This window comes from Oncorhynchus tshawytscha, linkage group LG07, assembly GCF_018296145.1.
Source record: "Oncorhynchus tshawytscha isolate Ot180627B linkage group LG07, Otsh_v2.0, whole genome shotgun sequence".
Lineage (NCBI taxonomy): Eukaryota > Metazoa > Chordata > Actinopteri > Salmoniformes > Salmonidae > Oncorhynchus > Oncorhynchus tshawytscha.
This window is the reverse complement of record NC_056435.1, coordinates 4503700-4519201: the sequence shown is the minus strand read 5'-3', so window position 1 is coordinate 4519201 and position 15502 is coordinate 4503700. Positions and strand designations below refer to the sequence as shown.

Here is a 15502-nt window from a genome sequence, read left to right as displayed (position 1 = left end):
TATTGTACACACAACTATGACAGCATGGAGTACACCCACCGACACTGTTAGAATACTCTATTTTAAAGTTGGGGGAGTTCTCATCGCTGCTACTGAGCAGAGCGGGTACCCCCACATATTAAATCAACCACGCCTGGCCTCGACTAGTCCGACGGCCATATTGAATGTCTTCACAAATCGCCTTACGGTGGATCTCAATTGCACGCTTTTTTCACTCATGTCCGTTCTAACAGGCTTCACGAGAACATTGGAGGTGACAAGGGTACATGAAATATAGTCGTTTAGTTTACAGCTTGGATAACCTGAAAGCATTGAATACTCAGGATTTTGTCGGTCTTTGAAGCCTTAGTCCTTCACCAGAGGTGAGTTTGTCTGTCTCCTTAGAAGAGCTTCTGCAAGCTGATGAAAAAGGGGCGATTTTTGTGTACTCGACGTGTTGCAAAAGTAGGCTAAGACGGGCCTTCATTTCAACCTATTACTGATACATTTGAGGAAATTTAAACGGTCTTTATCTCTGAAAAACGTTTTTTTGGCAGACATGCTACTTCATTATTTGCGCGATAATAGTTTGCACTTAGCATAATGTTGTGCTTTCGTCTGTGACACGCAGTCACATCTGTCTTGCGAAGATTTCAAAACTTGACTTACCTTGTTTGCAATAACGTTTTTATTAGTGTGAAATGCATTGCCTCGTGTTATTAGACCTGAAACGTAGCCTATAATATCATTCCAGTTTTACTTAGCCATGGCGTATCATTATTAGCAAGTATAATTTCGTTTCATTAGTTGGGTTAACCTGTTACAATGTAGCATTGGCGCGTTTTGACGGTTGTCATCTATTGCAAAGGGAGGCGGGCCGGTGAGTAGTGTAACCAGTGTCGCAATGATTGAAACAATGTTGCTCAACGCGATCACTGTCTACAAATTATAACCTACACATAATTCCGTTACTTTCTACAGGCGCCAATACTTATGTACCCCAGTGCATTAAACACCGGTCCTTACCCAACGTTTTTTTTTATACGCATGACCACATTTTTTGCAGAAAATAATCAGCAGCTGTACATAAGTGCCTTCAGGCACACCCGTCTATCGTACTAAACTTAACTCAATTTACCATCTGTTTGAAATATATGTTGAGGGTCATTAATGCCAATGATCTGCTGGATTTGGTTGCTTTGAATTGCATACGTGGTTGCCAGTCAGTAAATTTTCCCCCCAATTCTGGGTCCCATCATTGTTAAGGAACATGCACTTGAAATTAACTTTTGGGAGTGTTTGCCCAGGACTCAATGCACTGCATCAGAGGTGCACACAATGTTACAACTTATCACTGACAGTCTGATAGGGCTGGGACATACCAGTATCACAATATTCATTAATGTTAATGTCATGGCAAGGAAACCAAACACAAAGCAGGTTTAACTTCTCTCCATCTCATCCCTCCATTACCCAAAAGGCTCATCCTTTTCTGTTTACATCTACGTGGGCTGGCGCCCATGTCTCACTGGGCCAAAGCTGTCGTTTACATCACCATGGCTAACTGGACTTTCACCTTTTCACAAAGCAACTGTTTTGATTATGCAGAGGTTGTTGATTCTGCTCTTCACAAGTCCTCATTGTCAGCCCTAGCTATGGAAACTCAGTTTCCCAGTATAACATCAGTATACACTAAGTGTAAAGGCGTCATCATGCTTCAGTTCAACTGGTGCCTACCCGAACTCAGCTGGTTGACCTGAACGAGTGTGCTCGCATCGTTCATTACAAGACCTTTGCTAAAAATACTAGAAAAAAGCAGAAATAGAACTGTTTGTGCATCTTGAGATGCCGTAGCCAATATACGCATCCTCAAAATAGTTTGTTATTTTAGATTAATTCGATCTGTCATTCATTTTGACGTTTTTGCCAAGGATGTTTGGTGCAGTATTTCTCAAGTGAAGACATTTACATGAAAACGAGTTGCGTCTTGTTGAATAGCAACAAACACTTAATTGAATAATTCCTACTGTTGACAAATCTGCTACGAAGGGGCCTAGACTTTCGGCTGCCTAGACTTTCGGCTGCCTAGACTTTCGGCTGCCTAGACTTTCGGCTGCCTAGACTTTCGGCTGCCTAGACCTCGGCTTGTCTCTCAAAATGTTTGTGTGCGTGAACATCCCAAAAGAAAATGACCGAAGACCAAAACAAACAAAAATTTCACAAAATATTGTCATATAGGCAGGAACTGTTTCGGATGGAATGCTGGTGTTAGTTGAAAAGCAGCCCTGGGGCAAAAAGGGTCCATATCAGGGGGTGCTTTTATCTAGATATTTCCGGATATCTAAAATTTTATTAGATATAAGGAGTAGACATGCTCCAGAAACACATGTCCTTCATTTCATATATTGAGATAGGATATTCTCTGTAATGGGACAGTTTCTACGGGCATCCAATCTGGACCTCAGAAATCTCCCTACTACCGTATGAGTCCAGGGAGATATCTGGGGTGAGATCCCTTCAAGAAATGCCCCTGATGAGCGTGCACCCGCTTACATATTTTAACTCAGGAAGGGTATGTGTCAACATGCTGACGTGTCTAATCCTTTATGCTTAGGCATGAACGAATCCACATACTTTCAGAAATGTATCATCTGTAGTCATTACCTGATCATTTTTGGATCCATATTTCTCCCCAAATTATTAATTTCAATGGATATCCTTACATGATATGTAATATTCATCCTCATATGTCTGATTGAAAATGGACTAAATCTGACTCATGATCAATGTCCAGCATCTAAATGATTTTACCTGTTCAGGCACCGAAAATCATTGTGCTTCTTCACATAAAGTTGACATAACTGAGCATACAGCGCCATATTCAGAAGTAGGCTACAAGGCACGGAAAAGCAAATGTTGTCATATTTAATCCAAAGTACATCTGCTGTTGCTGTTTAAAAAATGCAGCAAAGCAAATCCAGAGCTCCAATCGGAACACCTGTTTTCTGTAAAGATACAAACGTAGGCCAATCTATGCTGAAAATGTAGTTGATTTATTTAACAGAAAATAAGTTGCACACCCTCAATCCCCCTGCAAACCCTGTTTGTTATGGGCGATGGGTGCAGATTGGGTTGTCAGAGGCGGTCCCTGGCAGTCCAGGCCCTACGTGGTGATAGTTAGTGTTGGTCTGTAATCCATTCCAAATTGTCAATGCATAAATCGTTCATCAAAATTGGGTCGATATTGCAAGAAAATATTGTCATTTCGCATAACCATACCACAAGGTAGCTACGTACCTGCTTCATTCATGACGAGAAAACAAACTGGTACAAACTAGCTGGCCAAGTTGCTGGTTAGCGATCTTAGATTAACCAGTAATACAAAATGCGCCCAAATGTCTTCCCTGAAGGGAAAGAAATGTTATTTGTTACCTAGCTAGGCTACCAGTTTAGCTTTTACGCTCCCCCCTAATTAGCGAACCTTCTTGATTCTAGTTAACGTTACTAAGATATAAATAAAACATCTCAAATTAGATGCTCACTTTAGCTTTAACTTATTTGAGGTATTTTCGGAACATTTTCTAATTTCTTGTTGTCAGTTTGACCACACACCGTTTACAATCTAAAAAATGACAATTGGAACTCCACATCAGAAAAGGGGTGATTCTTGTTGCTAGGCTGCCAGTTGCAGTGCTTTTAGCTTGTGGTTTGCGTGTGCCTTTATGCAGGTGGAATACAAAACGTTTAGCAAGTGTCAAAGAATTATATGGATTTAATATTTTTCAAATTATTGAACATGTCCTCGAAATTCAAATAAGTATCAGAAATTGTCCTTATTTAGCTTATCAAAAAGCATATCAGGATCCTGATTATGAACCTCAGTCACCTCAGCATATGAAAATATACTATGCAGGCCTACTGTCAGTATTTGTCGTCATATAGAGAAATTAAGATGTCGTCATTAATGAGAAAATAAGATGTCCACATAGGCTTATCTCAGGATATCTAATGACTCAATATCCAGCCATACCATGTATGATATACGGAAGGAATCCCATAATGATTTCTGCATGAAAGAAAAAATATGGATTTCATATTCGACAAATTGTTGAGCATGTGCGGAATACTCATAAATGCATCAGAAATCGTCGTTATTTTTGGCATATCAAGATCAAGATAGGGATATCAGCCAAGAAAAGCATATCTGGAATCAATATAGCATATCTTGAATGTGCTGAGAACACAGATATGCGATGTATACAGTCAGTATTTGTCAACATGAAGAGAGGAAATAGGATGTCGCACATCTCAAGATATTGAATGAGTCCATATCCGGCCATAGGAAATGTCCATGTGTGATATTCAGAGTAATTCCAGCATCATACATGTCTAAAAGACACGTCTGGATTCAGAATTTGTCCTGGTATGGTGCAAATCCACACAACTCAAAATATGCATTGGAAATGGTCTGTATCCTCTAGAATATCAAAAACGTGTCATGTAAAGATATCCCCCGATATGGACCCTTTTCACCCAGTGCAGCAATAGTATGTATGACTGGGGGATGAGAGATTATGCTAAAGCCTTGGAGGGCTGAAATTGAATAGACCCCTCAGTCTCATGTTTTATTGTCTCCCAGGCAACCGTTCTATATTTGGATCAGGCGTAATCAACCTTACATCTTCTTACCAGGTGATTCAAGTCATGAGATTACACTACCACTGCACTCTTTACTGAAACAGTCATTTGATCAAACACATAGTTTCTGTGTGGTTGATACCATTCCATTACTCCAATTGCAGCCATTATTATGAGAGGTCTTCTACCTCAGCAGTGTCCTGTAAATCACAGGTAATCCAAATTATCTATATAACTTACCAAGTTTGCTTTAATGATAGTGCTCTTTTCCTTTATTTTCTAGTTTTCTATCAAATTAGAAATGCGTACATACAGTGCCTATCATAAGTATTCACTCCCCCGTGGACCCCGAAAACTTTTTATTTTATTTTATATTTTATTACGAGTTATTGGAGATTTCTCTGTACAACAGTTGTTTTAGTAAGGTCTATCTTATGTTTTACTTCCTGAGCTTTATTTCAATCCGGTTGACCCGGACACCACAGTGACAATATCATCGTTACCCCCTCTCTACCCACTGACCTAAACTCCCCTTCCTCTCTTTCATTCCTTCCCCTTTGCCCTGGCTTCTCTGTCTTACCCATGTGTTGCATCAGCTGTTCTACCTGCATTAGATCTGCTACAATGTCCCCATAACTGAACTGATCTTCTCTGTCCCCTAGGTCCTGTGAAACAGGGAAGCTATCCATCCTGTGACAGTTGTCTTCTCAGCTGCCGGGTGAAGGGAGGAGACAAACATGCCGAAACCGGTAAGACCTCAGAAACGGAACTATGAACTGAATAGTAATGCAGTGGAAAGGACGAGAGAACCCATTCTAAACCATCTGTGGTCTTCATTGGTTAGACTGCTTCCTGTCCAGTCGATGGGAACTTAGTTTGTACTGCTGGCAACACAAGGGATGTGGTTTCACTTCCTACTTGGGCCACATGCACTGACTTGACTGCTGACTATCTGTAAGATGCTCTGGATAAGACTAGTGTCTTGAGTGTACAGGAAGTTTGTATGTGCTTGTACCGCCCACCCTCCTTCACCCTTGCACTTGATGGTTCCCTTCCAAGACCCATGGTGTGATGTAGTGTAGGCCTGTGTGTATGTCTGCCTCCCAGGTTTTCAGCCCATCTCAGCCACAGACACAGGGTCAGAGGCTCTGCAACACTGCTGCTATTGTTAACAGCTAATTGGACAGAGAGAATACCAGGGCCCTTTGCTGTACAAGAGACGCCAAAACAAACCATTCAATGCAGTGCATGGTATCCGATATCCACTGAACATTCTCACTGTTTCTCCTAGTTTCTCTGTTCATGTCTTAAGAAGCAGGTCGGGACATGGGGTTAGAGGATGAGTCATGTGGCTCTTGCATAACTCCTGCTTTGATTTTATGCTTAGTTATGATACAGAGTTTGATTTACGGTCAGTGGAGGAAAACATTGTAGGGGAGGGAGTGTTTTGGAAGCCCTGGTAGGGGAACTGTTCTTGTGTGAGACTGGAGTTATGCAGGGCTGGTTTTGGCTCTTGTCAAATGATTAAGATGGCAGTTGGCTATACTCACTGTTCTCTCTCCTTGTGGATATATTGGGAATCTGGGGTGGTGGGGAAATGGCAGTGGAGAGAGGCGCAGACGTGCACTGATGATCCCATCATCCTCTGATTCTCTCATCATCCTCTGATTCTCTCATCATCCTCTGATTCTCTCTGTCTACTGAGTCATCAGCGCACCGTCCCAACACGGAGCACAGCAGAAACAGGCCAGGCATCCTTTTTCGATAAGGTCACTATCAAAGGCACTAGAGAATAGTATGTCCCCCAGAGTTTGTCAGCCACACAAGGGCCACTCAAAGGCCCCTAAACACCACCAAGGGGAATTCGGGGTGGCTGAATTCTTATCTGGAATATTCATACGTTTAATTTGTCCGTTACCCCTTGGCCTAAAATTTCCGTGCCCCTGCGGCAATGTAATTAACATACAGTGCATTTGGAAAGCATTCAGACCCCTTGACCTATTTGACATTTTCTTACCTTATAGCCTTATTCATTCTCAGCAATCTACACACAATACCCCATAATGGCAAAGCAAAAACAGGTTTCTAGAAATGTTATCAAATTTATAAATAATAAAAAACAGAAGTAATTTACATAAGTATTCAGACTCTCCACTTGAAATTGAGATCAAGTTCACCCTGTTTCCATTGATAGTCCTTCAGATGTTTCTACAACTTGATTGGAGTCCACCTGTGGTAAATGCAATTTATTGGACATGATTTGGAAAGGCACACACCTGTCTATCTATATAAGGTCCCACAGATGACAGTGCATGTCAGAGCAAAAACCAAGCCATGAGGTTGAAGAAATTGTCCGTAGAGCTCAGAGACAGGATTGTGTCGACACAGATCTGGGGATGGGTACCAAAACATTTCTGCAGCATTGAAGGTCCACAAGGCCTCCATTCTTAAATGGAAGAAGTTTGGACCCACTAAGTATCTTTCTAGAGCTGGCTGCCCGGCCAAACTGAGCAATCGGGGGAGAAGGGCCTTGGTCAGAGAGGTGACCAATCAGGCCTTAATGGTAGTGGCCAGACAGAAGCCACTCCTCAGTAAAAGGCACATGACAGCCTGCTTGGAGTTTGCCTAAAGGCACCCAAAGGACTCTGACCATGAGAAACAGGATTCTCTGGTCTGATGAAACCAAGATTGAAATCTTTGGCCTGAATGCCAAGTGTCACATCTGGAGGAAAGCTGGCACCATTCCTACGATGAAACGTGGTGGCAGCAGCATCATGCTGTGGGGATGTTTTTTAGCGGCAGGGACTGAGAGACTAGTCAGGATTGCGGGAAAGATGAATGGAGCAAAGTAAAGAGAACCTTGATGAAAACCTGCTCCAGAGCGCTCAGGACCTCAGCACGGGGTGAAGGTTCACCTTCCAACAGGACAACGACCCTAAGCACACAGCCAAGACAACGCAGGAGTAGTTTCCAAACAAGTCTCTGAATGTCCATGAGTGGCACAGCCAGAGCCCAGACTTGAAAATAGCTGTGCGGCCACGCTCCCCATCCAACCTGACAGAGCTTGAGAGAATCTGCAGAGAAGAATGGGAGAAGCTTGTAGCGTCATGCCCAAGAAAACTTGAGGCTGTAATCGCTGCCAAAGGTGAATCAACAAAGTACTGAGTAAAGGGTCTGAAAACTTATGTAAATGTGATATTCCATGTTTTTGTTTAATAAATTAATAAACCTGTTTTTGCTTTGTCATTATGGGGTGTTGTGTGTAGATTCTGAGGAAAAAAACAATTGAATCAGTTTCAGAATAAGGCTGTAACGCTAGAGGTCTGAGTACTTTCTGAAGGCACTGTAATAAAAACATCCCCATCAAAATCTGTCTGTTTAAGCTAGAGAGATGTTATGTTTTGCATGGGCTGCATCTCAATCTACTGCATCCACCGATAACCCCCTTCCGCATCTGCGGTAAAAGGTGGGAGAGCTAGAGTGGTGTTTGTCAGACCATGAGACATCCCGAAAATCTGTCTTCTCATGAAAATTTTTGTAGCGTACGAAAGGTTTAGCCTACAAACTATGATGAGAGATGACTCTCACGAACACGATGGTGTACTCCGTTTTTGCTCTAGGACGACCATAAGACTCATCTGAAGTTGATACAACCTCTTCTGCCAACTTGTCTGTAGCGTCCGAACGGTTTGGGTACACACTCATGTGACCCCTCTGTGGGAAGTTGAGACTCTCACGAACACTATGGTGTTCTCCAATACCAGTAGAATATATATATATTTTTTTTTAATGGAAGTTATATATGGAGAGTTTAGTGCTTAAATAAAGGGATAAATGCATGTCAAAGTAATTTCCTGATTTTTCTTATAGCTCTCAGATATAGGACGGACACTTCAGAACAAATTTGGTCCCAAAAATAAATCAAAATGATCTACCATGTAGTGAATCTGTGAAAATAAAAAAATGATTTTTTATTTTTGATACCTTAAGAGGTCTTAAAATTCAAATTCATATATCTAAATAATTATTGGTATGACCATCTTTAAACAATTCCATATTATTTTAGAACCCCTCTCTTGGTTTAGACTGGGATTATACTCATGATGGGATTAATTAACCTGTTTTTAAAATTCAGCAGGTGAATGAAACTGCACTGTAACATTTTAATATGTTAAAAATGGCTTTGGGAAGTCAAACTGCTCCTAACTTTTAATGGCAGGCTGCTTAGTAGGGCTGAGAGTCCATGTGCTTGTTTGTACCCCAGGCAAGGCCTGTGTTTTGCTGTGCTGGTAGCCCACCTCTGGGGTAGCAGTAACAGTGTGAGGTCAGGGGGGTTGGGGTAGCCTATACTGAATAACCTGCATTATTCATTGGGCATAAGAACTGGCACACGCTGACCAAACCCCTCCTCCCTTCCCGTGAGCTTGGCGGGGGGTGTTTATGACCCGACAGACCCCACAGGAAGGGACCCCTGCAGGGACGTGCCTGTTTTCTCTGTCTTGTTTGGTTTGCTGCAGAAGGGCCTGAGTGTGAATTGGGCCATTATAAATGGGAGAGCTGTGTCAACATCCTGTGGAAGAAGGGTAAGGGGATGAGTAGGGGGACAGGCTGTAAGTGGTGGGGGGGCACTGGGTGACACTGCAGCTTTGTTTTCTGTTATATCTCTGTCTGCTAGTGAAAGCTCTGCAAGGCCTTGGTGAGCTCTGTCAAATCGCATAGATAAACCAACAACACAAAGTTGGAGCAGCATCCATTATCCTCACGCCTGCCTGTTGAAGTCCAAACAGACTGACTGGGCCCTAGTTAACATTCTAGCCTGCCCAGCGCTGCACTGTCCAGGGCTGCACAGTCCAGGGCTGCACAGTCCAGGGCTGCGTTCAGTACATAAGCATGTAATGGGATGTTTAATTGAACTGAAACGGTGCTGTACTGAACGACCAGTTAAAAACAGGGAGGGGTTGGATTGTGTGTTCAAAATGCACCACTGTTTCTTTTTGCTTCAAGCCACACCCACCGACCGGAGCAAACCTATCTGTCTGTTCAAGTACATACCAGAACGTTTTGGAAAAAATGTGTTGTTCATTACAAACCGTTCCGCAACGTACCAAGCGTTCAAGCAAACTGAACACACCCCTGGTCTATGAGTCTGAGTGGAACGCTTCCTGATCCTGTGCTCTGTTGACAAGCACCCGACCTGACCCTGAGTACGTGTGTAGGTGGGGATTCCTCCCCTCCCTCCCCAGTAGGGGGGTTAATCAACCGGACAGACAGCTGCTTATTGCCCAGCTGGCCAGATTAACAACTCCTCTCTGACTAAAGGAGAGCAGTCCTGTGTGTCTGTCTGAGACATCCTCTCAGCAAAGCCTATGTAAACAGCTTATGGACAAACAGCTGCACATTTACTGAGGGGATTGTCTGAGAGAAGACTCATCCTCTAAACAAAATGCATGACGAGCAACAGGATAAAGATTCTGACTGAAAAGTGTCTCAGCTAACCTTTCTAGAACTCTCTCACACACACACACTGTGTGGTCCATTCGGCCTTCCTTTCATCACCACTCTGTTCATGCATGGCCTCTCTGGGGCATTTGGTCTTCCACATTTAGCTCTGCCCTACTGACTCAGTCACATGGATGGTGGGAAACATGACCACTAGAGGCAAAAGACAGATCCCTTTGACCATGTCCCTCACACACCTGATCACACTCCCAATTGCCCTAATATGAGTCCTCCTTAGATTCTTGTGCCGTTTTCTTCTAGGCCAGAATCAGAACCGGTGCTATCGCCAAGAGAAAGTGCTACTGTACTGTTTTTAGTTTGAAATCCACCAGTTGTATCACTGATGGTTTATGTACTGTATTTGGGGTGTCATGAGTAACTGGGGCTTGGTTCAGTGGTGTTTTCAGAGGATGTGATTAGCTGTGTGGGTGCTATAGCATGTCTCTCCTCCCCCTCTCCTTCTGTCCACACACGGGACAGCCAGGGATTATGGAGAGCCGTCTGTCTGCCTGGCTTTAGCTAGACTACTCTCTTCGCCTTCACACTCTGTGGGCTAGTTGTGTTTTTGGCTCAGATACACATGCAGGCATAAACACACATACACAGGCACACACACACGTACACACCCAGGCATACAAACCCAGAGATATAGACAGGCAGACGCGCGTGCGTGTGAAGTCTAACAAAGGTCAGCACCTGCACAGCTGATTGCTGGTGGCAGGCAGCCCCCACACAAACACCAGGAAAGGGACATTCAAAACATCTGTTGGAAACACAAGTTAAGCACTTGACTCTCCATAACAGCTTTGTAACTCTGATACCCAACAAGGTGTCCGTTTGTCCTGCGGACACTGCATGTTGCTACTTCATTATATAACGGGACTGAGGTCTTTCCAAGTCAGTTTATCGCTGTTGGTTAGCTCTTTAGGAAAGACTTGTTACTTTTAACCCTTTAACGAGTATGATCACGTATGTGTGATCATTGTTGAGTGGTCCCTGCAGCGTGAAAATGTGCTGGGGGGAAATGTTGTGCAAGGCCTGTTCTGACTAGGGTGCACAATGTTTTCATACTTGATCTGGGGAAACACTAGGGAGTGCTTGAGCTCTCGTTGAAGAGAAGTTTGTCGGCCTAGTAAAACCTCAAACAAAACAAAAATTGTCCACAACAGTGAAATTGGCTACTTCTTATGTGAATTAACAAGGAAGTGGAACACATCTCAATTCAAACTCTTAGAGTATAGAACTTGTTTGAAAATAATTTGAAATTGACAAGTTGAAACTTCGCTTAAAGGTAATTAGCAGGCAGTATGCCTTGGTTTGAGGGCAGCGCGGGTAACTTCTGTGACATATCAGTCATTTTGGAACAGTGAGAGCATTCTGACATCACGGACATGAATAAACTCATTCAGGGGCGACAGATATTTGGAACTCACACGTGAAAAGGTTAGGAAAGACTTGTTACTTAACGGTGACCTTGTGCCTGTGTTGTGGTGGTTTGGTTTATATGTGTACATATTCCCTTCTAATCCAATCCCCTGACTGACTCGATCAGCTATTTGAGGGAGGGGACCTGACCGGAGTTCCTTAGAAGAAACACCTCATTTAACCTTAACCTTTCTAGCAACCCCTCGACAACATTCCGCTGAAAAGGCAGCGTGTGAAATTCAAAAATATTTTTTAGAAATATGTAACTTTACCACATGAACAAGTCCAATACAGCAAATGAAAGATAAACATCTTGTTAATCTACCCATCGTGTCCGATTTAAAAAAAAAATTAAAAAAAATAAAATAAAATTTAAAAAAAATGCTTTACAGCAAAAGCACAACAAATGATTGTTGGATCACCGCCAAGTCGAAAAAACACACAGCCATTTTTCCAGCCAAAGATAGGGGTCACAAAAAGCAGAAATATAGATAGTTAATCACTAACCTTTTGATCTTCATCAGATGACACTCATAGGACATCATGTTACACAATACATGTATGTTTTTTCTGATAATGTGCATATTTATATCCAAAAATCTCAGTTTACATTGGCGCCTTACGTGCAGTAATGTTTTGATTCCAAAATATCCGGTGATTTTGCAGAAATACTCATAATAAACATTGATAAAATATACAAGCGTTATTCACAGAATTAGAGAGACCTCTCCTTAATGCAACCGCTGTGTCAGATTTCAAAAAAACTTTACGGAAAAAGCATAATCTGAGAACGGCGCTCAGAGCCCAAAACAGCCAGAGGAATATCCGCCATTTTGGAATCAACAAAGTTAGAAACTACACCATAAATATTCACTTACCTTTGATGCTCTTCATCAGAAGGCAATCCCAGTTCGACAATAAATTACTGATTTGTTTCATAAAGTTCCATTTATGTCCAAATAGCCACTTGTTGTTAGCGTGTTCAGCGCAGTAATCCATCTTCATGATGCGCAGGCACTTCATCCAGACAAAAACTAGAAAAGTTCCGTTACAGTCCTTTAGAAACATGTCAAACGCTGTATGGAATCAATCGTTAGGATGTTTTTAACATAAAACATCAATAATGTTTCAACCGGAGAATTTCTTGGTCTTCAGAAAAGCACTGGAACGAGAGGTAACTCTGTCGGGAGCGCGCGTCATGAGACCAAGGGTCTCTGCCAGACCACTGACTCAATGAGGTCTCATGAGCCCCTCCTTTATAGTAGAATCCTCAAACCAGTTTCTAAAGACGGTTGACATCTAGTGGGAGCCCTTGGAAGTGCAACCTCATCCATATCTCAATGTGTATTCGGTAGGCCAAGCTTTGAAAATCTACAAACCTCATGTCCCACTTCCTGGTTGGATTTTTCTCAGGTTTACGCCTGCCATATGAGCTGTGTTATACTCACAGACATGATTCAAACAGTTTTGGAAACTTCAGTGTTTTCTATCCAATAATAATAATAATAATAATAATAATATGCATATATTAGCATCAGCTTTTTCAGTTCTGCCCACAAATGTTCTATAGGATTGAGGTCAGAGCTTTGTGATGGCCACTCCAATACCTTGACTTTGTTGTCCTTAAGCCATTTTGCCACAACTTTGGAAGTATGCTTGGGGTCATGACCCATTTGCGACCCAGATTTAACTTCCTGACTGATGTCTTGAGATGTTGTTTTAATATATCCACACATTTTTCCTCTTCATGATGCCATCTATTTTGTGAAATGCACCAGTCCCTCTTTCAGCAAGGCACCCCCACAACATAATGCTGCCACCCCCGTGCTTCACGGTTGGGATGGTGTTCTTCGGCTTGCAAGCCTCCTTTTTCCTGCAAACATAACGATGGTAATTATGGCCAAACAGTTCTATTTTTGTTTCATCAGACCAGAGGACATTTCTCCAAAAGCTACAATCTTTGTCCCCATGTGCAGTTGCAAACCGTAGACTGGCTTTTTAATGGTGGTTTTGGAACAGTGGTTTCTTCCTTGCTGAGCGGCCTTTCAGGTTATGTCGATATAGGACTCGTTTTACTGTGGATATAGCTTCCTGTTTCCTCCAGCATCTTCACAAGGTCCTTTGCTGTTGTTCTGGGACAGATTTGCACTTTTTGCACCAAAGTACGTTCATCTCTAGGAGACAGAACGCATCTCCTTCCTGAGCGGTATGACGGCTGCGTGGTTCCATGGTTTTTATACTTGCATACTATTGTTTGTACAGATGAACGTGGTACCTTCAGGCATTTGGAAATTGCTCCCAAGGATGAACCAGACTTGTGGAGGTCTACAAATTTTTTTTGGGGGGTCTTGGCTGATTTCTTTTGATTTTCCCATGATGTCAAGCAAAGAGGCACGGAGTTTGAAGGTAGGCTTTGAAACACATTAACAGGTACAACTTCAATTGACTCAAATGATGTAAATTGCCTATCAGATGCTTCTAAAGCCATGACATAATTTTCTGAGCTGTTTAAAGGCACAGTCAACATATTGTATGTAAACTTTTGACCCACTGGAATTGTGACACAGTGAATTATAAGTGAAATAATCTGTTTTGTAAACAATTGTTGGAAAAATTACTTGTCATGCACAAAGTAGATGTCCTAACCGACTTGCTAAAACTATAGTTTGTTAACAAGAAGTTTGTGGAGTGGATGAAAAATGAGTTTTAATGATTCCAACCTAAGTGCATGTAAACTTCTGGCTTCAACTGTAGCAGTAATTGTCAACATCCGTAAGACCAAGGAGCTGAAAGTGAACTATAGTAGAAAGTTGACGGGGCTGTAGTGGGGCAGGTTGAGAGCTTCAAGTTCCTTGGCATCCACATCACTAAGGACTTAGTCCACAGATGCACACAGCAGGGAAGAGAGTGTTAACACACTATACTCACTCACACATTGACACGCCCACACACATATACTCAGTTTATTAGGTACACCCATCTAGTACTGGCTCGGACCCCCCCCTTTGCCTCCAGAACAGCCTGTCTTCTTTGGTATGAATTCTGCAAGGTGTCGGAAACGTTTGTTGCTTAATTGGTATCAATTCACTCACTTTCCTGCGTGAAAAGCCTAATGTCTTTTAGGTCACTCGTTTTGCCCATTCTAACGTTCAAATGAACAGTAACTGGATGTCTGTGTGCCTGCTTTATATAGCAAGTCACAGTGAAGTGACTCACTGTCTGGAGGAGTGATCCATTTTCATGAACGGGGGTGTACTGGCCAATGAGTGTACACTACACTACACATGCACACGCATACCGGCACGAACACATACAGTGAAATGTTGATATGAAAATCAAGCATGTACAGTGCCTTGGAAAGTATGCAGACTCCTTGACTTTTGTTATGTTTTAGCCTTATTCTAAAATGGATTCCATTTAGGAAAAAAATCCTTAGCAATTTACACACCCTATAATTTTTCTAGTTTATTTTACCTTTATTTAACTAGTTTAAGTCAGGTAAGAACAAATTCTTATTTTCAATGACAGCCTAGGAACAGTGGGTTGACAGCCTAGGAACAGTGGGTTAACTGCCTGTTCAGGGACAGAATGACAGATTTGTACCTTGTCAGCTCGGGGATTTGAACTTGCAACCTTTCGGTTACTAGTCCAACGCTCTAACCACTAGTGAAAACAGGTTTTTAGGAATGTTAGTAAATTACTAAAAAATAAACACATATGTTTACATATGTAAGTATTCAGACACTTTTCTATGAGACTTGAAATTGAGCTCCGGTGCATCCTGTTTCCATTGATCATCCTTGAGATGTTTCTACAACTTGATTGAATTTACAACTTGTATATAGCTCCACATTGATCTGGTACAGGTACTCCCTGTATATGGCTCCACGTTGATCTGGTACGGGTACTCCCTGTATATGGCTCCACGTTGATCTGGTACGGGTACTCCCTGTATATGGCT

The 15502-nt window shown here is 42.2% G+C and overlaps 1 protein-coding gene across 2 annotated transcripts in view; it reads left to right on the top strand.

Annotated features, from left to right (window-relative positions):
- The window catches only part of LOC112253689 (radixin), a 34479-nt gene that overhangs the window by 53 nt on the left and 18924 nt on the right, over positions 1 to 15502 (top strand). Inside the window, exons 1-2 of one of the 2 annotated variants that reach the window (XM_024425637.2) lie at positions 126 to 362; positions 5280 to 5366. In XM_024425637.2, coding sequence (XP_024281405.1) covers positions 5355 to 5366 — 12 coding nt within the window. In that variant the 5' untranslated portion in view covers positions 126 to 362; positions 5280 to 5354. Of the gene's footprint in view, positions 1 to 125; positions 363 to 5279; positions 5367 to 15502 lie in introns of those variants that run through there. The other variant, XM_024425638.2, reaches the window with a different exon arrangement.